This window comes from Engystomops pustulosus, chromosome 7, assembly GCF_040894005.1.
Source record: "Engystomops pustulosus chromosome 7, aEngPut4.maternal, whole genome shotgun sequence".
Taxonomy (NCBI): Eukaryota; Metazoa; Chordata; class Amphibia; order Anura; family Leptodactylidae; genus Engystomops; species Engystomops pustulosus.
In genome coordinates this window covers 8,461,678-8,488,221 of record NC_092417.1, presented here as the reverse complement: position 1 = coordinate 8,488,221, position 26,544 = coordinate 8,461,678, and the positions used below count along the sequence as shown (strand labels likewise).

At 42.6% G+C, this 26,544-nt stretch overlaps 1 protein-coding gene and 1 pseudogene across 1 annotated transcript; one reads left to right on the top strand and one right to left on the bottom strand.

Moving 5' to 3' along the window:
* LOC140068909 (NACHT, LRR and PYD domains-containing protein 3-like) overlaps positions 1-14,208 on the bottom strand; it is a 56,135-nt pseudogene extending 41,927 nt beyond the window's left edge.
* Positions 14,209-24,546: 10,338 nt separating this feature from the next.
* LOC140069237 (uncharacterized) lies at positions 24,547-26,322 on the top strand. Its single transcript, XM_072114697.1, has 3 exons — positions 24,547-24,697; positions 24,781-24,934; positions 25,578-26,322. The coding sequence occupies exons 1-3, from the start codon at positions 24,571-24,573 to the stop codon at positions 26,320-26,322; spliced, it is 1,026 nt and encodes a 341-aa protein (XP_071970798.1). The 5' UTR covers positions 24,547-24,570.
* The last annotated feature ends 222 nt before the right edge of the window (positions 26,323-26,544 follow it).

Here is a 26,544-nt window from a genome sequence, read left to right as displayed (position 1 = left end):
GCGGTACAGAGGAGAATGGCGGAGGTATGTACATCACTACCACAATACATTCCCACCTATATATAGTGCAGTGCACACCCACAAATCGGCCTTCCGGGTCAGAAAATGATGAGTGTAATGTGAATGGTAATGCCGCATTGATTAATAGGCTCACCCCCCTAGAATAAGAAGTGTGGAACGCATGATAGCTATGACTAATCCAGGATCTGTCAAGTACATTAGCTGTGTCCCTCGTGAGATGCGTCTCCTGTAGCCCTATTACTGAAATCGCTTTCTCTCTTGCATACTGAAGTACTGCTCTCCTTTTGTTGGCACTTCCCATGCCCCGTACATTCCAGGACAGACAATTAAACACTTCTCCCATGGCAGTCTATTATCTCTCTCCTCCTCCCCTGTGCTAGGCCCACCTTCTCCTCTATTATGCCACTCATCTTTTCACTATATGCAATATTTCTAAGCTCAGATCTTAACCTTTCCCCCCTTGCCCTTCCCATAACAATAAACCTCCCCTCCGCAGAGGGTCTGGGCTACTAGTTTGCATCCTAGCCAGTAGGACAAACCGTTCCCACCCACTAGACATTGGGTATTCGTTCTCTATGCTATTTTTACCAAACATTGATAGAAAACTCAGCGTCTGACACAAAAATAGCAACTTTTCCTATAAAGTAAAAAAAGTATTAGTGGATTATAACAGTAAACACGTAACCATCTCCTCCGCCACTACATACATCAAAGTACCATCCAGGTTCGGCATCCTCAAGTCCGCAATACGAATAGGAGGCCCCCCCATAAAAGAGGACCAAACATAGTGCAATAAACTGTAACCACACAAAATAACAGTCAGCAGTAAGATCTCACATTTTGTCCCGATACATAGGGGCCACATCTTCAATCTCCGCCTGGCCTCTCCTCCCGTCTTCGCAGGTGTTGCTCATGCGCATCCAGCCATTGAAGCGCAGATCCCGGCGTATCAAAGAAATGTGTGGTTCCAAGCGCCACCACACGCAGACGGGCAGGATAGAGCATCGAATAGGAGACCCCCAGCGCTCTCAGCCTCTTCTTTATATCCATGAAGTGCATTCGCCTCTTCTGGACCTCCACCGAGAAGTCTTGAAAAAAGGACACTTTCACGCCATTTATCGTAATGTCCTCTTTATCCCGAGCTCGCCGCAGTATCTTGTCACGATCCTTATAATGCAACAGCTTAATAAGTACCGGCCTCGGTGGTCTGCCCGGCGGTCCCGGCCTGGTGGGTACCCTATGTGCCCTTTCAACTGCAAACAGCGGTGTCAGATTCTCTCGCCCAAACTCCTCCAAAAGCCACTTTTCAAAGAAATCATCCGGGTTCTGCCCCTCCACTTTCTCAGGCACACCAACCAATCTAATGTTATTTCTGCGCAACCTGTTCTCAAGGTCATCCGTTTTTGCTTGCAGAGCTAGCACAGCTTGTGATTGTTCGCGTATTGCATTGCGCACGGGCGGAAGCGCTTCCTCTATTTCTTGTACTCTATTCTCCACAGCCGTTGTTCTCTCAGCCATTTTATGCATATCATTGCGCACAAGCAATATTTCTTCTTTCAAACTACCCACTTGACCAGTTAACTGCAGTAGTGCAGAGGTATTATGCTGCATAGCTCTCATAACATCAGTCAATGTGGGTTCAGCCTCCACTTCTTCTAAATCTTGGCTATGCCCTTGCTGTCTGCTCTCCCTGGCTTCTTCCCCTGCCATCTCCTCCTCACCTTCGGATTGCAGGTCTGACAGTACAGCATACCTGGACCCCGGGGAGCTTCCAGACTGTGTCAGTTGGGACAGGGATGTGTCACTCGACCCTGGGGCCATGCGTGCATAGCCACTCAGCTTGGCTGCAGTGTCCGGTCGCAGAGACTTCTGCGCACGCGATCCTGCCTGCTGGCGGGCGCCATCTTGGCTCATCCTCTCCCCCTGCTTCTCGGCCGTTTTCTGCCGCTTTGACCCCGTCATTGCGGCTCTGGAGGACACCCGCCGGTGCTGCTGTCTCTCCCGCTCCGTGGTGGCTATTTTTCAGCCGAACCCGGTGGCAGCTACGTGCTATTCAGGATTCCGGTGGCGGAGCTCGGCTATCACACAGCCGCTTACATCCGCTGCTAGGCCACGCCCCCGTCTTTGCTATGATTTTAGCGTCGGTATTAATCAGTGAAATGGGTCTGAATGATCCTGGGTCCAGTGGGTCCTTGACTTTTTTTGGGATAAGAATGATGATAGCTTCGGACATTGAGTCAGTCACTTTCCCTCTTCTATAAATTTCTTGCATTGTAGTTAACAACATTGGGGCCAGTACTTCTTTTAATCTCCTGTATAAACCGAAGGGAAGGCCATCCTGGCCTGGGGCAGAGTCGCCGCTACAGGAGTCAATTGTCTCCTCCAGCTCCTTCAACGTAATCAGGGAGTTCAGCGCTTCTACCTGATTTCCAGACAAGCGCGGAAAGTTAATATCCTGCAGGTATCTTTTAATATCTCCCGTTTGATTTTTATCCCCAACAGACTCATAAAGGTGTTGATAAAAGCGTTTACATTCCTGCTGTATCTTGTGTTGCTCTCTGCATATTTGTCCTCTATGCCCTCGGATAACTGAAATGTTCTTATTTCCTTGTTTATTGTTCTTGATCATATTAGCTAAAAGTTTACCTGATTTCCCCTTTTCCGTGAAGTATCGCTGTCCCGCAAAAAACAGTTTGTGTTGGGCTTTTTCTATTAAGAAATCTTCATATTTTTCCCTGGCATCCTTATAGGCCCGGGTAAGAATGGTATCTCCGGAGTGTCCCAAATTCTTAGATGTGTCCTCTACCTGCTTTTTTAAATCTGCCTCCTTCCTACTAAAATCTTTCTTTTTAACATTAATCGCATGTGAAAGCGTAGACTTAATGAATAGTTTCAACATATCCCAAACTGCAAAAGTGCTTGCGGTATTAATGTTCCTGTCCCAAAACTCTCCAATAGCTGTTTTTAAATCCAGATGAGGTTCGAGAACAGTTAGCCAATGGGGGTTTAGTTTGAACTTCCGCCTACTGAATGATGGTTCCCCTATTGTGACTAGGACTGGAGCATGGTCAGAGATCACAATGGGTTCATAGGTCATTCTGGAAGTGTTCCTCAATACCTGCGAATTAGCTAATCCATGATCTATTCTGGACAGGGTATTACAGGATTTAATGTGACAAGAAAAGGCCCTCTTTTCCCCATATTTTGCTCTCCATATATCCTGTAAACCCATGTCCTGACAAAAGTTCCTCAATTTTATCCCCTCATTAGGGTTTGTTTTTGTTACCCCCAATAGGTTAAAGCGATCAAGATGAGGAACAAAGACCATGTTCGGGTCTCCCATGATCAGGATTCTGGTACAACTTTTATCCTCAATAAAGCGGGCAAATTCTGACAGAACCCTTAACGATGAGGGGGGGGGGGATTAACATAAATCAGTGATGGCCAACCTATGACACGCGTGTCAGTGCTGACACGCATAGCCATTTTCAGTGACACACGGCCGCCAGAGAGTTAAGTTTCATCCTCCGCTCCTACACGGCCAGGTGCAGTAGCCGGGAGGCTGAGAGATTGTCCAGCACATTGTAATAAATAGATGTAGTATGGCAGTACATGGTAGGATCAATCACACAACCTAGGGTTAAAGTACCCTAGAAGTTAAATAATTATACAGATTTGTTATTTAAACTATAAATATCACAAAATTATGTTTTTTTGTCAAGGTGACACACCACCAGAGTTATGCTCGGTTTTTTGGCGAATTTTGACACACCAAGCTAAAAAGGTTGCCCATCACTGACATAAATGCAAGAACATACTCAATTCCGTTCAAAAGACAGTAAAAATATAAACCTGCCCTCACTATCAGAGTTTTTATCAATTAATTTGAAGTCTATACTGAAGTGGTTTAGAACCGAGACACCTTTTGAGTAATTACCCCCGTATGAGTGGAATTCCCATACAGCCCATCTTTTTTATATTCTACATCCTGTTAGGATCAGTGGATCCTCTAGACCACCGCGGGAGATGGAACTAGCCAACACCCGGGACCGGAGCCCAGTGGCACCTGGTATTCACCAGAGCCCGCCGCAAAGTGGATTGGACTTGCTGCGGCAGGATACCACTAGTTCGTTCCCAGGCGTGACTAGCCCGCGGTGGCAGCCAAGGTCGAGGTACCTTAGCGGATGACAATCTCGTAGTCAGGTCCAGGCACAAGGTCAGGGCAGGCGGCAGAGATGCAACGTCAAGTCCAAGTCCGGGGTCAGCAACAGGAGGTCCAGGCAGGTGGGAACGGGAACACAGGCACACAGAACACAACAACACGGAGGTACTAGGTAACACGGCAACACAGGACTCAGGAGCGGAGACACACAGGAACGCAGGAATACACAGGAACGCAGGAATACTCGCTTGGAAGGTTTCTCTAAGGCAATGAGGCCCAAAGATCCGGCAGGGGACACAGGAAGAGGCAGGATTCTTAAAGGTGGTGTTCAGCCAGTGCACCAATTAGCGGTGCGCTGCCCTTTAAGTTTTCTGCAGGAGCCGCGCGCGCGCCCTAGGAGGCAGGGACGCGCGCACACGGCAGTCCGGGGAAGAGCAGGAGCCGGGAGAGGTGAGTGAGGAGACCGGGCTGCAGCGGGGGCACACGGGGAGCACGGATGAGCCCACGATCCGAGACAGGGATCGCGGGAGCACCCGTGACACATCCTAATTCTGGGGTTAAGTGGGTTTCTAGCAATACTACCACAGCTGGCAAATGTTTATTTATTACATCAAATATTGCACATCTTCTTTTCCTATCGCTCAGGCCCCTAATGTTCCAACACAGAACTCTTATTGCCTTCTCCATTCAGATAGGGAGAAGAAAGAAAAAAGAAAGAAAGAGGAAAAAAAAAAAACTTGCCGGTATACCCCTACCCCCCCCCACCCCCCCTTACCCAAACTTGATCCACTTGATTACAGCCTGTTTTTCACCATCTTATAACTTGCCCTCAATTTCTGTGTCTCCCTCTTCACTACCAAATACTTTCAATAACCACTTCTGTATGTTAGTGGCCATATTCCCTTCAGAAGGCTCCTCTGGATACCCAATTATTCTTATATTGGCCCTCCTTGACCGATTCTCCTGATCTAACAGCTTTTCTTTCAACTGTGCATTTTCTTCCCTTAGTTCTTTCATGCCTTTCTGGATTGATTTAATATCTTCCTCAGTTTTCCTGACGCTCTTTTCCATTCCCTTAAACTTATCCCTCAATGAATTCAAATCATCCCTCATTATCGCAATGTCAGAGCTAATACAGCCAACCTCCTTTTTTAGCTCAGCTACTGATGACTTAGTTTCTTGAACCGTGTCAAGGATCTAAGCCAGAATGTCTTCGTTTGTGGGATTAAGATCTTCACTAGCTAGGGAATTAGACCCTGTGTTATTGGAAGCTGAGGGAGGCAAATCCTCCTTGCTAATTTGTTTTGTTTTAGTTGGGGAGGCCTTCCACATTTTATCTAACCCTCCTGACTTTCTTTCTGTCTTTTTTGGAGGCATGATGAAGTAAAGTAACCTACACCCGACAATGACAGACAAACAATACGGTAAAACCAGATTAAGTTCTACAACCTAAAACTTAGTGAATAAGCCTTAAGCAAAGTGTTAGTAAGTATTGCGTTTTAAGTCAGTTAGTTATTATCCTATTGTTAAGCCAGCAATTGAATAAACTAGATCAGTGATGGCTAACCTATGGCACGGGTGCCAGAGGTGGCACTCGGAGCCCTTTCTGTGGGCACTCAGGCCATCACCAGAGATGACTCCAGGTATCTTCCTGCAGTCCCAGACAGCCCAGGACTTGCTGTGCACAGAGCTATTTTAAAGTGACAGCTGTACCTGGGACTATTTTCTGCTTTATTGGTGTCCTCAGGGTGCTGGTATCAATAAAACAGTGACAGAGAAGGGAGTATAAATCACAAATTACATTTCTGTGTTGGCACTTTGCGATAAATAAGCGGCTCTTTGTTGTAGTTTGGGCACTCGGTCTCTTAAAGGTTTGCCATCACTGAACTAGATTAACGCAAGGCGCACAGAGAGCAAAATACAGATATAAAATACAGTAATGCCAAAATCGCCACAGGCTTATAATTACTTCAACGCAAATTTAACTAGGGTTGCTCAATAGTATGACTTAGAAAAAGAATGTTACTGGAGCAAACCCGAAAATCCAGACCAGACTTAAGTTAGGAGTTGGTTAGAAAAACAAGCAATAGAAGCATCATTAGGAGCCCTGGCGAGGTTGCCCAACTACAGAAACCACATCGGCATATCAGACTTTGCCCTATAGTCCCATATGAAAGATATGAACAAATCCATATTGATAAATGTGGAACTGGAGGGAAATGGGCTGAGATCTGGAGTCATTGGAAATAGTTTTTTCCCCCATTGTTGAGGATGTGTTTCTGGGAGGAGGGAGAGGAAAAGAAGAGAAAGGGGAAAAAAAGAAGAAGAGAAAAAAGAATAAAAATTGTGTTTTATCTGGAGACCTGATGGCAGATCTCCACCATTGTGTTTCAGGTTAGGACGAACTATGTCTAGCAGTATGTGGTACACACCCTGGTTATATGAATTTTGTTAAACTGTTATATGTGTGAACACTGTTAAATTGCAATGTCTGACTACTATTTTTGTAATGTACATTCTTTGTTAACCCCTACGGGACTCGGCATCTTTTGGCCTAAAGGACGCGGCCCCATTTTTCAAATCTGACCTGTGTCACTATAAGTGGTTATAGCGTGGGAACGCTGTGAGATATCCAGGGGATTTTGAGATTGTTTTCTCGTGACACATTGTACTTCAAATTAGTTTAAAAATTTGGATGAAATCTTTTGCGTTTAGTTATGAAAAAAAACAACATTTGGCAAAAATTTTGAAAATTTTTTTATTTTCAACGTTCTAAATTCTCTACTTTTAATTCAGAAAGTCATAGCACCCAAATAAATTCATAACTTACATTTCCCAAATGTCTGATTTATGTTGGAAGGTTTTTTAAGATTCCACATATTTTACTAGAATGTTATGAGGCTCAGAATTTGGGTGCCATTTTTCACATTTTTTGTAAAATCGCCAAAACCTGTATTTAGATGGACCTGCTCAACTTCTAATTGACACTGAGAGGCCTAAATAATAGTGAGACTCGTAAATTACCCCATTGTGGAAACTACACCCCTCAACGTATGAAAAACCACTTTTAAGAAGTTTGTTAACCCTTTACGTGTTTTATAGGGGTTAAAACAAAATGGAGGTGGAGTCTGCAAATTGTAATATTTTTTCACAATACACTCATTTTGGGTGGAAAATTAAACATTTGTAATGGATAAAATGAAAAAAGGCTCCACAAAGTTTGATACGCAATTTCTCCCGAGTACACGGATACTCTATATGTGGTGGTGACCTGCTGTATGGGCGCACGGCCGGGCATAGAAGGGAAGGAGGCGCCATTCAAATCAGATTTGCTGTCACATTGTACAAGCTGTAATTTTTTTCTTTTTTTTATTGAGGATATATAGGGGCTTATTTCTTTTGCCACATGAGATGCACTTTTCTAATACATAATTTTGGGGCATCTATAGCTAATTGGTGAGATTTAATTAACTCTTTGTTGGTGGAGGAAATGAAAATCATCAATTTTTAGGAAAATTTTTATGTGTTTTTTTTTTTTGGCCGTTAACCATACCATGAAAATAGTATATTATTTTTATTCTATGGGTCGCCACGTTTATGAAAATACTTCATTTATATAAATTTTTATTTTTTCCCATTTTTACTGAATAAAAAGTAATTTGGCAAAATTGTTGTTAATTTTAGCATCACCGTCTTTCATAAGCATAACTTTTTTATTTTTCACCTAACAAATCTGTTTAAGGGCTTATTTTTTGCAAGAATGATAGCTCTTTTTAGTGGTCTTATTTTAGATTGCGTAACTTTTTAAAATCACTTTTTTAGAGCATTTTTAAAGGGCATTAATAAAAAATCATCTTTATCAGAGAGTTTTTTTAGGTTGTTTTTTACGGGGTTCACTTTGCGGATCTAATAACGATTTGGTTTTATTATACAGATTGTTACGGACGCAGGGATACCAAATATGTGGGGGTTTTGTGTATTTTATTCAATTGTACTGAATAAAAACCAATTTGGAGAAAATCTTGTTCATTTTAGCATCACCATCTTTTCATATGCATAACTTTTTTATTTTTCGTCTGACAAATCTTGTTAGGGGCTTATTTTTTGCGAGAAGAGTTGTTCTTTTTAGTGGGCTTATTTTGGAGTGCATAACATTTTTTAAATCACTTTTTAGAGCATTTTTTATAGGGTATTAATTAAAAATTATCTTTTTTCGGAAAGTTTTTTGCGTTTTTTTCCTCCGGCGTTTACCGTGCGGGTCCAGTAACAATTCTGTTTTATTATGCAGATTGTTACGGACGCGGCAATACCAAATATGCGGGGTTTTTTTGTGTTTTTATGTTTTTTATACTTTATTAAGTTTTTTTTATGGGAAAGTGACATTTTAAGGGCTTATATTTTTATGTATTTATTTTTTATTTATTCTAATGTGTTAACTTTAGTGTTTTCGACTTTTTTTTAATTATACATACTTGAACTTAAACCAGTGATGCTCTGATCACTGGTTTAAGTTCAATACACTGCTCTACAATACTATTTTATTGTAGAGCAGTGTAAACTGTCTGAGCATGCTTGCGCATGCTCAGACAGTTTACAGCCAGACCCGGAAGGGGTCTGGCTGCCATGGAGACCAGGCAGCTCCGGGGCACATGCCAGTCCTCGGAGCTGCCCAGAAGTGGATCGGATCCCCCGGTAAGCGGCACGGGGGATCCGATCCACAGCTCAAACACACTTACACGCCGCGGTCATGTTTGACCGCGGCGTGTAAGGGGTTAACACCCGCGATCGGAGCCGGCTCCGATCGCGGGTGTTAGCGCAGGCTGTCAGCTGTACTAGACAGCTGACAGCCGCTGCTTCTGGTACCGGCTCCGTTCGTGAGCCGGTGCCAGAAGCAGGACGTTATAGAACGTCCCCGTGCGCTAAGCATCTAGCCCCGGGGACGTACTATAACGTCCTGGTGCGCCTAGGGGTTAAAAAAGCAATAAAAAATTTTTATAATGAAAAAAAAAAAAAAGTAGAGATATGGGAAATGTTATTCAGCAACTTATTTAGGTGATAAATCTATCTGCCTGGAAATGTAAGGATTTCGAATTTAAAAAAAGAGAAATTTTTCAAAAAATTCATTTTTTCTTTTTTTAGTAAATAAACACAAAACTTATCAACCAACATTTACCACTAAAATGAAGTACAACATGTGGGGAAAAAACAATCTAATAATCGCTTTGATAAGTAACAGTTTTCAAAAGTTATAACCATATAAAGCGACGCAGGTCAGAATCCAAAAAATGTGGGTGAGCCTTAAGCTGTAAAATGGCTGCGACCTTAAGGGGTTAATAAAACAAAAAGAAACAACATTAAACAAAAACATACAAAAACAAACTCTGTAGTGCGGCTGCTAGACCACGTCCATAATTTCCAACGAATATGGGGTACTAGTTTAAAATTCTCAATGAATTCTTTTTCCCATTATTTTGCTACGCCATCCCTCCAGTTCTTACATTCTCAATATTAAGTAGCCTGTAGTGCTCTTAATTGTATAAGGTTATTGCTCTGTGAGATAAGAGTGTTAGTCCTTTGTATATTACACGTTGCTCCATCTGTACATTTATACACTGCGGAGAATGACTGATCCAGTGCAGAGATCTGTATTACTGAGGTCACTGTACATGATGAGCCCCGGATATGATGAGTGACACATGTCATACACAATGTTACCTCTGTGGCCGAGCTCCTCCAGTACAGCGTCCAGGACCGGGGAACCGTGATCCTTCCGTAATGCATGGAGACTGACCCACAATGTTATCACAGCTACTGCTCCTCTACAGAAAATATCCTGGAGTAAATACCGGGCCAAGGTTTTTCTATCATGTTCTAAACTCAGGTATTTCTAGAACACAAGAAAGGTCCAACATAAGGGTCATTATACAAGGAGACTGAATACAAAGGGTTAATATACACAGATACTTAATGTCTTCTCTATAATGTGCTGGTCCAGAGGAGAGAAATAGATGGAATAGTTGGGGAGAAAATCCTGATTCCACAAGTAACAATCATAATATTTACCAGAATATAATGACCCCCTTATGTATGTGTGTGGGTGGGGCAAGACGGGATAGCTACACTTATACTACTTACACAATATAATCTGCTATATAAGCCATAGGCCCGTAAAAGAAGGTTGTGAGCTTCCCACAAAAATGGCAGCGAGGTCACGGCCCCCACTGAGGTCTATTGTGCGGTCACAGGATAACAGAGGAGACACCTGTATATAACACCTGATATCACAGGGGACACCTGTATATAACACCTGATAAAACAGGGGACACCTGTATATAACACCTGATAACACAGGAGACACCTGTATATAACACCTGATAACACAGGGGACACCTGTATATAACACCTGTATATAACACCTAATAACACAGGGGACACCTGTATATAACACCTGATAACACAGGGGACACCTGTATATAACACCTGTATATAACACCTAATAACACAGGGGACACCTGTATATAACACCTGATAACACAGGGGACACCTGTATATAACACCTGTATATAACACCTAATAACACAGGGGACACCTGTATATAACACCTGATAACACAGGGGACACCTGTATATACCCTGTTTCCCCTAAAATAGGACATCCCCCGAAAATAAGACCTAGTACAATTTTATTCAGGCTCAGAAATATAAGGCCTCCCCTGAAAATAAGACCTAGCGACAGTCATTGCTACAGCTCCCCTCACACCATACATTAGTATTAGTAAATCTTTCAGAAGGTTGTGACATGAGGAATAATTCATGGAAGTAAATCCCCGGCTGTTGTGCTGCAAATGTGATACCAGCAGCTACCAGGATAAGAAGGGTCATTTATGGAAAGTGCTTTTACTAAACATGAGAGACTGGGGCCAATGATTCTAATAGAAATGGAGTCACAAGAAAGACAGCAGGAAATTCAGAGTTTGGAGAGTCATAAGGATGTTAGAGAGGTAGATTTTTTTGTTCACCTATAAATGTAAATTCTTGTTCATGGAAAAATAAGAATCCCCTGAAAATAAGACCTAGTGCATCTATAGGGACAAAAATTAATATAAGACACTGTCTTATTTTCGGGGAAACAGGGTAACACCTGATAACACAGGGGACACCTGTATATAACACCTGATAACACAGGGGACACCTGTATATAACACCTGATAACACAGGGGACACCTGTATATAACACCTGATAACACAGGAGACACCTGCATATAACACCTGATAACACAGGGGACACCTGTATATAACACCTGATAACACAGGGGACACCTGCATATAACACCTGATAACACAGGGGACACCAGTATATAACACCTGATATCACAGGAGACACCTGTATATAACACCTGATAACACAGGGGACACCTGTATATAACACCTGATAACACAGGGGACACCTGTATATAACACCTGATAACACAGGGGACACCTGTACATAACACCTGATAACACAGGGGACACCTGTATATAACACCTGATAACACAGGGGACACCTGTATATAACACCTGATAACACGGGGACACCTGTATATAACACCTGATAACACAGGGGACACCAGTATATAACACCTGATAACACAGGGGACACCTGTATATAACACCTGATAACACAGGGGACACCTGTATATAACACCTGATAACACAGGGGACACCTGTATATAACACCTGATAACACAGGAGACACCTGCATATAACACCTGATAACACAGGGGACACCTGCATATAACACCTGATAACACAGGGGACACCTGTATATAACACCTGATAACACAGGGGACACCTGTATATAACACCTGATAACACAGGGGACACCTGTATATAAACACCTGATAACACAGGGGACACCTGTATATAACACCTGATAACACAGGGGACACCTGTATATAACAACTGATAACACAGAGGACACCTGTATATAACACCTGATAACACAGGGGACACCTGTATATAACACCTGATAACACAGGGGACACCTGTATATAACACCTGATAACACAGGGGACACCTGTATATAACACCTGATAACACAGGAGACACCTGCATATAACACCTGATAACACAGGGGACACCTGCATATAACACCTGATAACACAGGGGACACCTGTATATAACACCTGATAACACAGGGGACACCTGTATATAACACCTGATAACACAGGGGACACCTGTATATAAACACCTGATAACACAGGGGACACCTGTATATAACACCTGATAACACAGGGGACACCTGTATATAACACCTGATAACACAGAGGACACCTGTATATAACACCTGATAACACAGGGGACACCTGTATATAACACCTGATAACACAGGGGACACCTGTATATAACACCTGATAACACAGGGGACACCTGTATATAACACCGGCACATCTCACCTGCGGATCTGGGATATTTCGGGAGCTCAGCTCATGTAGAAGTGATGGAAGATTCAGGTTCTCCACAATGTAGAGCAGATCCTCCTGGAAATACTCATACGTCATCCTCAGGACATGATGTGGATAGTGACAAAGCTTCTGGTAAAACTTCCGGGTCTCAGCATCTGGAAATGAAGGAGACACAAGGATGAAATCTTCTAGGACATGTAGAGGGATGACAGCAGTGGATATTAGTACTGTAATGTCATTGCGCTGCCAGGGGACTTGTGTAGGAACCTGGAACAGGCCAGGAAAGTCAAATGGGGCAGATTTATCCAGTGTCTGAAAGTCAGAATATTTCTAGTTGCCCATGGCAACCAATCACAATCCCGTTTAAAATATTCATGAGCACTGGTATTTTAAACGGGAGCTGTGATTGGTTGCCATGGGCAACTAGAAATATTCTGACTTTCAGACACTTGATAAATCTGCCCCAATGTCTGGAAGATGCATTGCTCCCAACCATCCCGGTTTGGCCAGGACAGTCACGATTTTTTTTACCTCTGCCCCGCGTCACGGGCAACTGTCAGATTGTCGCGGATATTCCCTCCAGGTCGCGCACTTGCTGGGGTTGTCCCGGCTCTGTGTCCCGCATAGTAAATACTTTCAAAGCCAGAACCTGGGAGCCTACATCTCCTAGGGTTCCCCAGAGCAGACATCGGGAGGGAATCCTTTTGAGAGAAGTGTCGGGTTAGCGGAGAGCAGGGACCACGTCATCAGGTCAGATCAGCATCTGTCCATATATGGTCTCCAGGGCTTCCCCAGACACAAGCTATTTATTGAATAAAATAAATTTATGCCCAGCCCGGGATTCGAACCCCAGACCCTCTGCAATAAGGATAGAAGCTTCTACCCTCAAGGCTATAAACTCAGAGGATGTCAGTGGGAGGATTTTCTGCAACTAAGAGTTTCACTGTTACATTGTGACACACCGATACTTCGAGAGGGATCTTCTCAGAGAATATTATTGAGATTATTATTGAGATGATTATTATTATTAAGATGAATATTGAGAGTAATATTGAGATTATTATAATTTAGATTATTGAGATTATTAGTATTGAGATTATTAAGAGATTATTTTAATTATTGAGATGATTATTATTATAATTATTAAGATTCTTGAGATGATTATTATTGAGATTATTAGTACTAACATTATAATAATACTGATGGTCTCCATGATAATAATAAAAATAATAATAATAGTCATCTCAATAATTACAAATGGTAATTTCTGAGAAGATGTATCCTCCCATCAATGACCACTGGGCCAATACCCTAGTGCAGTGATGGTGAACCTTTTGGAGAGAGAGTGCCCAAACTTCAACCAAAAACCCACTTATATGTCGCAAAGTGCCAACATGACAATTTAAGCAGTAACTTATTGTTTTAATCCTATTGGCGTCCTGAGTTCATCAATACAATAGAAAGATGATGGAGAAATTTGGATTGTAGCTTCCCTACGGGTTACCCTGAAAAGGAGGAATCAGGGTTCCCAGAGCAGGAGCTCCAAAAATAATCTCTCTTTCCACACTTTCTCGTTCCTCATGTAGCTCTGGCTGCCAAGGATGTCGATTAAAAATGGCGCTGAGCATGGCACATCCTGGGCTGTATTGGACGGCAGGAGGAAGCCTTGAGTCCTGTTTGGCAAACTCTGTGTTGGGGTGAAGGCCTGGGTGCCCACAGAAAGGGCTCTGAGTGCCACCTCTGGCACCCGTGCCATAGGTTCGCCACCACTGCACTAGTGGATGGAAGCTCCTTCTCTGTAGCATTTAGAGTGTATGAGTTCAAATCCATCGCATGTCCCAATGTGGAACGTGCATATACCTTCACGGATTCATCAGGCACCAAGACCTATAACATCTCACAAAATATTTCTTGCAGAACCACAGCGGTGATCTACTACGCCACCTGCCCCTGTAATTTGATATATATTGGCCTAACCAGCAGGGCCATGAAAGTAAGGGTTAGGGAACACATGCGTGACATTAAAGCCACACTCGGCAGTGATGCAGATCTTGAGGGTAAACCAGTGGCACTCCACTTTAAGGAGAAACATAACTCGGATCCAAGTCTCCTGCGAGTGCGTGGTATTGAAAAGGTGGACCTTGGAATCAGAGGTGGTCCGATCCAGAAGATTTTAGCTCAACACGAAACCCGTTGGATCTGGACCTTAAATACCTTAAAACCAAGAGGTCTCAATGAGACCCTTAGTTTTGCTCCATTTCTCCAATAAACGTACCCAAAAACAAAAACCACCCCCCATCCACCCCCCAAAAAAATATTTACCTGTTTAATGCTGCGTTGTTCATGTCTTGCATTTATACACTGGCGTCTTGGAACACCAGTTTTTAACTGTTGTTTTTATGTTGTTAACTCAAACATATTTTCTGTTTTCCAGCATCTTTTCTTCCCACAGTATTCGATAATTATACATCACCGAGAATAATTAAGCCTTTTAGGATTTCGTTCATACAAATGATGATTTATACATAAGATCGAATTGAAAATACATCCAAACCTGCCTTCATCTCTAATTCTTTCTTGCGCAAAGTTCATAGAAAAATTCTTCTGGCTCTTCGAGGACATCGCCCCTTAAGGACACGTATTCAGACATATGTACCTATACTGCATAAATATTCCTGGTATTCTTGTCCTGTATACCAAATGATAAATTCAAGACAATATTGCCATTGTTACTCCTGGAATGTATATATATCTATGAAAAACAGTTGATATATTCACCTTGTTCCCTCACATTTTCCCTTCACTTCCCCACACTCACTTGCTCCTTCCTCACCTTTTCCCTGCACCATCCCCCATCACTTCCCCTCACTGCACCCTATTACTTTTAAGTCAAAAAATGTGGATGTACGCATACCATAGGTATTCCAATTGATTTATTAACTATAAAATGTTGATATTTCATCTTCTATAAAGGTCCATGTGTAAATTTATCAATGATAATGTCAAGAACTGGTAAAAAATCTATGTGATGAAAAGAGTAATAATCTGTTTTATCCCATCGATCATTGAAGGAATTCTTTATGCACTTGTCACTTTATCTCCTAAATATTGCACAAATTTCATGTGTTTGGCATGTATTATTCATTCACTTTTTCCTTAAATATCACACCAATTTTAGGAGTCTGTCTTGTAAAATACAATTTATTTAATTTTTTCTTCAGAGTTTGTATTATAATATTTGGTTACACCAGGTCACAGCATTGAATTACTAAATGCACTTTATTTAATCTTCACACATTCGTGATACTTACCCTTTGCAACTAAACTGGTTCAGTGTAATATATATTACATCAAATATCTTTCTTTACTCTGCAATCGGATATCCTCTCTATAGGGGGCGCCAGACATACATGCACTTTATAATGCCTATTGCTTGCGCTTCTAGACTAACAACTAATACACGCTGCAGTCTCGCGATATTCAGTCACGTGACCTGATGACGCTATTGGTCACATGACATATCAGACACCACCTGATTTTTTGACACGTGACTCCGTGACGCCGCGGGTCACATGACAAACCCCACACCATCTGTTTCTGCAATCAGCAGGTTTGTGACCACACGTAACTCTCCCTACAACGCCTATTGGCTCTTTTTCCTCTTATATACACCCCCTACACCACATTGACGCCAACCCCCAGACGAAGGCTCAGCGCGAGCCGAAACGCGCGTCGGGGACACGGTACACCCTGGACAGTGGAGGACCCTTACATCCCTTACCTGGTAGGAGCTGTTGCTTTCACTTGGCTTTTATACTTACCCATTTACCTTTTCTGCAGGGCATTTTTTGTCCCACTTGGTGGGCACTAATGCCCAGTTGATGGATCAATATACTGTTATTACACCCTCAGTGAGATACACATTCTCAGGCCCAGCTCCATTTGTTTCATTGTATATACCATCTCCTTCCACTTTGTCCAGGTAGTCCCGTTTCTATATCTGCTACACCCCACTACCTGTTTTTGCCATTTTTTCATATCAATTTTAATCATATATCAGTGTCTTATTTTTGCCACTTGTATATATTTTTACATGTTTGCATTGTGCCACCAATAAAAATGTACTTTTATTCTAACAACAGTCTTTAGTGTTTTTCCAACTTCCCCTACAATGCAAGGGGTACCCTTCTGATCTATTTTGAGTTCAAATCCCAAGCTGAGCACATTTTTATTATTATTATTATGAAGAGGATTATTATTCTTATTATTATTGTGATTTAGTCATTGTAACATAAAGCATAAATCTCAGAACATGTAAGTGCAGCCGGATGTGAGAACAGCAGTGATATCATATCAGTAATAGTGTAAGAAGTAGAAGAGCAGGAGGTAGACAGCGGGAGAATCTTACCATCACTGGGAGATATAATATTCATCTCTGATCCTCAATAGATAATAAATCCTGCAAGACACAAAACCTTCATTACATGTGGAAGAAACACATTTACCCCATTACATGACAGAACATCTCCCCTCCCCCACACCCTGACACCTTCTCTATACACAGAGGGATGTGGATGAGGCTTGTTGTCAGCAGTGACCAATTTTTAGTCTTTCTTAGAAATTCATCAGCTGCGGTTTCCTCCATAGATCACTTTAGGAGGGGGGAAAGTTCTATAGTTTCTTCCTCTACCTGAGTCCTCCTATTAAAGGAAACCTACCATGTGATTGGATGCATTATGAAGCAAACATACCTTGATACTGCTGTAGCTACACTGATGCAGGATCATATCTTGGTTAATCCCTGAGCTGAGTGGTTTTGCTGAAAAACAATTATAACATTCAGGACCTTGGGAAAGCTGAGTCAGCATGGCTGCCAAGATAAACACATTACACACGGGAGTTTGGAATTACAGATGGAGTTAAGTCGAGCGTGACTAATCAACCTGAGCTGGTTCACTCATATACAACAGCTGGGGGATGGTACAGCAATTGATTATTCTGTCTGGCAGGGAGAAGAGTGATTGCATCATTATCTCCTGCAGAGAAAAACTCTACTGCTATGAGAAGCGGGAAAGCAAGCGCCAGAGCAGCCATAGAAGGGACAGAGCTTCATTATCATAATGTTATAATTGTTTTTTCAACAAAACCACTCCGGGATTAAACAAGATATGATCCTGCATCAGTGTAGCTACAGCAGTCTCAAGGTATGTTTGCTTCATAATGCACCAAATCAAATGGTAGGTTTCCTTTAACTACATCAAAACTAATCAAAAGGTTCTCAAAATGATATTCATGAAAATGTCAGCTCGTTCCCCAGAGAATGACACATTTTAAAGCGTTTTTCCGTGTTACCATCTGTTTGGATGGTTTTACAACAAGTGTAAGCACCAGTGTCGACACTTTCACAGCTGCTTCCACTTTCAGAAATGAAGAAAAGCTATTTCAAACTAGCCAAACGCATGGTAGACATGCAAAAAAGCAGCGCAAACGCATCGTCTGAGCGCACCCGGAGGGTGATGCCACACATGGCATTTTTGGTCTGTTTTTGAGCATACTCTATCTTTTCCCCATGTACGGCCGCATATACCTCCCCCCCAGACGGCCATGTGAATGTACCTTAAGGGTGGTGACACACATGGCGTTTTTAGGCCGTTTTTGAGCGCATGCGTTTTTTCCCGATCTGAAAATGCACTACTTAAAACGGCCTAAAAACGCCATGTGTGTCACCACCCCCAGTCTGCAATGCAGCAGCAACCATAGAAAACAATCCATGTGAGAGGAGAGGCCGTCTGCAGAGATATCACTATGACCATCACGCAGTCCTGTGTCTTAGGCCGGCGCCACACGTGGCGCTTTGTCTGCGCCGGTGTTTTGCGTTAATTTAACGCGAAACACCGGCGTCTCGTTCCCGATCGCAGGCGTTTCCATAGAAACGCCGATGCGATCGGGCCGAGGCCCGCCCCGGTGGGCGCGGCTTTGTCTGCATTTGCAAGCTCAGACAAAGCGCTACGTGTGGCGCCGGCCTGACTCAAGTTCTGCCCGGGCAGAAGAAGATGCTGCGAGATCACTGGCAGCTGAGACGTCAGCAATAATTTTGATGCTTTATATAAATCAGGAGCTACTGTATACAAATATTTTTAGTTGAGGGGGTACTACAGAGGTCGCATTAACGCCTCACCACGCGCCATTAACCCCCAAAATAATTGGCATGCATAAAGTTACGCTTGGCAATTATTCCCTGTAGCGCGCAGGCTGAGCGGTTCAGCGCGCACTGCAAAAGAGGGAAATGTCAGTAGCACGATCATAGCGCGCGCCGAACCTCTCAGCGGGACACGTGACTAGGGGCGGGCCGGAGAGACCCAGAGTGAGAGCACCGGCCCCAGGGGAGACATGTGGACAGCGGGGCTGCTGCTCCCCGTCCTGCTCCATCTCTACCTGCCCGCTGCTGCCTGCGTTTGTGTGATCCCGACGGGACTTAATAGCAAGGCCGGGTGAGTGTAGTGTAGTGTGTGAGTGTAGAGTAGTGTTGTGAGTGTAGAGTAGTGTTGTGAGTGTAGAGTAGTGTTGTGAGTGTAGAGTAGTGTTGTGCGTGCGTGCTGTGCGGAGCCTCGTGGGTGCGGAGCCTCGTGGGTGCGGAGCCTCGTGGGTGCGGAGCCTCGTGGGTGCGGAGCCTCGTGGGTGCGGAGCGTTGCGGGTGCGTGCTGTGGGTGCGGAGCGTTGCGGGTGCGTGCTGTGAGAGCGGAGCGTTGCGGGTGCGTGCTGTGAGAGCGGAGCGTTGCGGGTGCGTGCTGTGAGAGCGGAGCGTTGCGGGTGCGTGCTGTGAGAGCGGAGCGTTGCGGGTGCGTGCTGTGAGAGCGGAGCGTTGCGGGTGCGTGCTGTGAGAGCGGAGCGTTGCGGGTGCGTGCTGTGAGAGCGGAGCGTTGCGGGTGCGTGCTGTGAGAGCGGAGCGTTGCGGGTGCGTGCTGTGAGAGCGGAGCGTTGCGGGTGCGTGCTGTGAGAGCGGAGCGTTGCGGGTGCGTGCTGTGTGAGCGGAGCGTTGCGGGTGCGTGCTGTGTGAGCGTTGTTTTGCCTAAATTTTCATACTCCTCCGGAGGGCGCGTTCACACGTTGCGTTTTCATTGCGTTTGAAACGCATATACAACAGCTGATGTGAGGTAATTTGCCTAATTACATTACCGTTTAGCGCATGCGTTAACAAAACGCATGCATCAACGCTTTGTTAATGTGTGCGTTAACATCGCGTTTACGATGCGTTTTGTAAGCGGAAACGTTAACAGTGATGTAATTAGGCAAATCACCTCTCCTCAGCTGTTGTATATGCGTTTCAAACGCAATGAAAACGCAGGTCAAAACGCAACGTGTGAACACGCCCTCAGGTAAAAATACTCCTCAAAAATGGTGAGAGGAGTATTTTTACCGTTCTGGAAAAATGTTAGTGCGACCTCTGGGGTACTATATAACGAAATATAGTCTATGGGGGACATTTACTTAGAGTGTCGGTGTCTGCATTGGCTTTGTTACCGACCTGCTCTCGGAAAGAAGATACACATTTAATATTGTAGAGCTGTGCAGAGACATTTCTGTCCCCGAGCCCATTTTCTGTCCCTGGGACCAAAATCTGTCCCAAGCACCAGAAATGTGTCCAACAGTCCCTGCTAGACCAGTTTTCTTTTGGTCTACTTTCCGCCAGTTTACAGCGCCCAAAAATGGCTGGGACACATATTAATTCTGTCTGAGTTTCCACTCCGCCAAAGCCACGCCCCTTTTCGGAGAAGAGTCGGAGCAGATGGAAAAAGTCATTTTTTCTGTCCCCGACAGCTAATAAATAGGTCTGAGAGCAGAACATGTGGTGAGAGCGCCACAAAACTGGTGGAAACGCCATAGTAAATGTCCCCCTATGTGTACAATATATTGAGGGGGGTCACTGTGTATTTATTATATGTAGCAAAAAGAAGTTGTATGGAGTAAATGTTTGTTATTTAGATTTCATTTTATCACAAAAATGGGAAATTTTTATGCTGTGATTACAAAACACTTCACGTGACAAGACATATCATAACATCACAGCAAAAATATCGAAACAAAAACACAATGGACAGAAATGACCTTTGTAAGAAGCACTTGGCAAAAACATGCAGTGTCTACATATCTCCATTCCTGGCCACAACATAATTCATCTTAGCTGGTTATCCAGGAGAAACTATACTGTAAATAACTGTGATATTTTTAGTGGCGCGGTGTGGACATGTGTAGCAAGGAGCTGGAGAGACCTGGCTGGCAAATCCTGCAGTGAAGGCCGGGAGAAGTTATTCGGAGGGCGCGTTCACACGTTGCGTTTTGGTCGCGTTTTCATTGAGTTTGAAACGCATATACAACAGCTGATGAGAGGTGATTTGCCTAATTATATTACCATTTACGTTTCTAAACGCAATGTTAACGCATGCGTTAACATCGCGTTTACTATGCGTTTTGTAAACAGAAATGTTAGCAGCGATGTAATTAGGCAAATCACCTCTCATCAGCTGTTGTATATGCGTTTCAAACGCAATGAAAACGCGACCAAAACGCAACGTGTGAACGCGCCCTGAGGGTGCGGTCACATGTTGCAGTTAAAACGGCATCACAGTCAGCTTTGAGGGCGCGTTCACACGTTGCGTTTTGGTCGCGTTTTCATTGAGTTTGAAACGCATATACAACAGCTGATGAGAGGTGATTTGCCTAATTATATTACCATTTACGTTTCTAAACGCAATGTTAACGCATGCGTTAACATCGCGTTTACTATGCGTTTTGTAAACAGAAATGTTAGCAGCGATGTAATTAGGCAAATCACCTCTCATCAGCTGTTGTATATGCGTTTCAAACGCAATGAAAACGCGACCAAAACGCAACGTGTGAACGCGCCCTGAGGGTGCGGTCACATGTTGCAGTTAAAACGGCATCACAGTCAGCTTTGAGGGCGCGTTCACACGTTGCGTTTTGGTCGCGTTTTCATTGCGTTTGAAACGCATATACAAAAGCTGAGAGGTGATTTGCCTAATTATATTACCGTTTACGTTTGTAAACGCAATGTTAACGCATGCGTTAATAAAACGCATGTGTTAACGCGTTGTTAACATCGCGTTTACGATGCGTTTTGTAAACGGAAATGTTAACGGGGATGTAATTAGGCAAATCAACCCTCCTCAGCTGTTCTATATGCGTTTTAAACGCAATGAAAACGCAGGTCAAAACGCAACGTGTGAACGCGCCCTGAGGTTTTATTTGCAGTTTTGTCAATTAAACAGGTGAAAGACATGAACTGAAGACATGAACGGGTGAATGACATTTGTGGAGCAGGTTTCCCCTTCAGGCCGCGGTCACACGATGCGCCTGACGCATGCGTCCTACGTCTTTTTGACGGACGCATCCTTTTTTTTTTCTATGGTTATCAATGGCTTTTCTTTCTTTCCGTTTCGTCCTTGCGTTTCTATGCGCTTAGCGCATGTGTTTTTGCGTCCAGTTGCGTTTTTCATATTGTTGCTGGACGCATGCGTCTGGCGTGTTGTCAGTGAACGTTGTTTAGCTCTGTGTGCGTTTGACGGATGCGCCTGACGTTCAGTACCGGTTCTGTCTGCTTTTTCATGATGTTTTTCCCGCTGTTTACATTTTTGCAAAGTTGGCATTTCATTTCTTGTGGTATTTGTGTCAGGGTGCACTTGCCAGTATGGCATCTGGTGTTCGCTCGGATCTTGATGCCTCACATGTCATTTCTCTTGTAAGTTTTTTTTACTTTTTCTGTGTCTCTCATTCTTGCTTTAATTCCCTATAGCACCTTTTTTTTTGTGGTGGTGGGGCAGGGGTAAATGCTGTATGCATTGTCCTTTAAAATCTTTTTATGTGACTTTGCTGTTGAGTTTACTTTTTTCTTTACTAAATTTTTAAACTAATGTGTTTCTAACATTTAAAATATGCTTTATAACACGGCGGCCTGGCAGTGTATATACACGTGTGCATTCAGATGATGCCTTGTGTTATGTTGTGTTGTTTTTTTTTGACACAATGTGGTTCATTTACTAAGGGCACAATTTGTGTTTTCCCAACGTCTTACCAGAATTTATAAGATCTGTTCAGATTTTCCCTGTATTGCCATGGGTTATTTTGCACACGCGATCTGATTGTGGTGCATTTGCGCTTGCACGCGCGCAATGGAAATCGAGGGGCGTGGATGAATGAAAACCCAACGTATTTTGAAAAAAAAATGCATTTTAAAACAGAAAATCATTTTTGGAGCTTGCGCTTACCTTCACTCAGCCGGCCTTGGTGTATTGAAGAGCATTCCGATGCTTTTCAGTGCAGCAGTGCCACCTGGTGGACGGCGGCGGAACTACCTTAATAAATCCCTGCCGGACCAGAATCAAGCGCAGAGAATGCCCCGATGGATCGCAAATGGGCCGGTTAAGTAAATCTGCCACAATGTATCCTTAGCATGTGATTGATCAAAACGCAACCCAACGCACTACACAATGCATTGTCTGAATGCGCCCTCACACTCCATAACATGTTGTGCACATTGCGGGGGAGAGGAGGAGGAGGAGGTGAGTGCTGCTCAGCCTTGACCCTCTCTATAGGTATATATGTTTCAAAGTGTCATTTGCAGCATAAATATTGCACATGTCAAATCTTTGGACGGGGTACGAAGCACAACGTGTGATGCACAGTACTGCTACCGTTGGAAGACTTGATGCCATTTGAATGTATGTTGAACGTTTAATGGCCGTATATACGTCCATCTTAATTTTTATTAAATGTAGCATATGGGCATGGATACACATTCCACTCTCCGCCCGTTCATAGTGAAACGCTTGCACACAGGGTGCCGGCTTTGGCCCCAAATTTCACAAAAATCTCCATTGTGAATCAAGAAATTGAACTATTGGTCACATTGTTTTCAACAGAAATGCATGTCTATTTTGAACTTGGACCGCCCCCTGTGCACTAGCATAGCATTATTAACGGATGGTTAGCTGAATGTGTCAACACGTCCTAAGGCAGTGTGCATGTAGCTACATACTCCATGGTGCGCGCAGGCTATATACTGTATATGCTTGAGTATATGCCTACTTTTAACATGCAAAATAAATCAAAAATAGCTCATCTTTGCTTATCCAATAGTCTTTATTTAAAAAATTCTGTAAAAAACATCCATTGTCCACAATGTTGATTGCGGCTTATGATCCCCATTGCGGCTCCCTGTGCTTCATTCTCTATCTTCTCTCTTATCTAGCTGGCATAGTTGCGTCCATGCAATCTGAAGGCCGTTGCACACTATGATGCAGCGCTGTTGCCACTGATGAAGTCATCAGTGTCAACAGGGCTGCATTGTATTGTGCTACGGCCTGCAGCCATCTACAGAAGAGAGAAGAATCCGCCGGGAGACGTGGCGTGGATTGGGCTCAACAGAGAGTGAATATAAATTGTTGAGTTATGTCTTGTTTAAAAAATAGGGTGTCCAGGCTGTATACTACATGGGGGCTGCCTGTATACTGTATGTGGCTGGCTGTATACTACACCCTGGGCTTACACTGGAGACAATTGGTTAACGTTTTTTTTTTGGTTTAAACTACTGGTCACGGCTTATATTTTCATCCACATATATTTTTTTAAAAAAATTTTGCCAATTCGATTTTTCAGTTTGAACTTAAAAAAAAAAATAAATAAATAAATGCTCGAATACAATTTCAACGTTTTTTAAATAGTACAAAGTTTATTAAAAATTTAATTTTTAAAAAATGGCCATTAAAGAAACATTCAAAATATCACAATGAAAAGAAAAAAGATGTTTGACATAAATCCACATTTACAAATTTAAAATGTATAGTTTTTATTTACAACATTAAAACAATTTGCATTGTAAAAAATTTTAAAAAAAATGTGTGCTCATACATAGGTGAAGGAAAGACCAATGCTATGGGACTTACAACACAAACATTATGCCAGCAAAAGCAAAAGAAGTCAGGCATGGATTCAAATATGCAAGGAATTAACCAGCGATTGGGAGGAGATGGAACCACGTGAACAGTGGAAAATGGGTAAGTGCAACAAATTTATTTATTTATTTTTTTTAATTAATAAATTTAATATAATAACAGAAAATAATTATCATTTAAAATAGAAGAGCAGGTTCGCACGAGGTGGCGGTCATGTAGGGATCGCTTCAGACGAGAAGTTGCAATAAATGAAAAGAGTGGCTCCTCCCCGTCTCACAAAAGGCCATATCAACATTTTGATGAATTACTTTTTCTCTTACCAACTCGTACTCTTCGGCCGTAAGTTTATTTTATAAATAAGATCATTTTGTATTCATGTATTGAAAAAGGTTAAGTAAATTTCTGTAAAGAAAAGAAAAAAAAAAAAAAAAAGGCAAAGCTTGATGGTCTTTCAAGTATTGCCATACTGTGAATGGCTCAGTGCTTGGACGAGTATTTCCCCAGCTTGAGATTTATCAGTTTATTATGTAAACACAGAGAAGCAAAGATATGAATACAAATAAATTATTAAACACCGGATCATTGAATTGAAGAACACAGTGAAAAAACACAGAATACAACACATTGCCAATGTTACAAACAACTGATAATTTTATGGTATACACACATGCATAACTTTGCATGACTTTGGATAAGTTAGCAGATGTAGGTAACATCTGCAATGTGTGCAGATTACGGTTCTTTCAATGTGTTTATTCATTACAAAAAGCTCGTGTATCCATTTGACTTCAATGTTGTTTGTTATTCAATACAAGCACTCTAGCATTTTTTGGATTGATCCTCTCAAGTATAAATTTAAATATAAGATTATTTTACTTTGTTTCATTTTTGAATGTACAATGAAATTACTGCATCTTATTATGATCTTTTACCATACAATTATACTCTATTTTCTTTCTTTTTTAAAAAAAAAAAAAAAAAGGACTCAAGGAAACATTCCAAAAAAAACAAGAGGACAAGCACACGAACATCTCGATACTGATGACCAAACAATGGAGCAGAGCCACACATCTTTGGTTGAAGATGCACATGGTACAGATTCACAAACAAACGTGGAAATTGATGACTCTCCACCAGAACCACCACCCATCAACACCAGGCAAACTCGAAGAAGGGCAGCACGTGTGCAGTCAGATCCAATAAGTGCTATTGAACATGAGGCGGTAAACATGATGCGTCGTGCAGGGTCACAAGACATGTATGATGGGTTGGGTGTTGTTGTAGCGGGCCAATGCAGACGCTTCCCTGCTGGGAAACGCAATTTATTTATTGCTTATGTCATGACTGTGGTGGAACTGTTTGACAATTGTGATATTTTGCCTAGTATTGATGTTTTGGTCAACAATTTAAAAGACTTATTGTGTCCAAAAACAACAACCACACAACCATTTGAAACTAGTCCAACTACTAGTCTTGTTGCATCACCTCCAAAAAAACAAACATGTACCCAAACAGAAACTACACAAACTCATGCATTGCCAAGCACATCATATTCCGAGGATCCAAATAGTTCCTATCTTCAAATGCTGCTTTCTGATTCAAGCCCATGGAGACAGCAAAGGCTACATGAAGAGTTGCAGACAGTAACTGCATTGCCAGCCTCAACATTTTCATTTTCACCAACACATAGTCCAAATGAACCCCATGACCTTACACGACGCAATTAGCAGTCTTTATTGTTACAGTTTCCGTTTAACTGTTATCCAAGTTTTAAGTTTCTATAGTCAAGCCATTACAATACAGGCAGATGTTGCTCAAACAGTCCGTTTATAATGCAACCCAAGTGAAAATGTGGTTAGCCTCTGCCCATGCACATATGCATTTATATAGAGACACATGCAATGTGTCTATTTGTCACATGCATATCCCTGTAAGCACATATGCCATTT

Bases quoted from the DNA above. Each gene is read 5' to 3' on its own strand.
- LOC140069237 (XM_072114697.1), top strand. From the start codon at position 24,571: ATGCTATGGGACTTACAACACAAACATTATGCCAGCAAAAGCAAAAGA. The intron at 24,698-24,780 runs GTAAGTGCAACA...CATTTAAAATAG, and splicing joins ACGTGAACAGTGGAAAATGG to AAGAGCAGGTTCGCACGAGG. The intron at 24,935-25,577 runs GTAAGTTTATTT...AAAAAAAAAAAG, and splicing joins CCAACTCGTACTCTTCGGCC to GACTCAAGGAAACATTCCAA.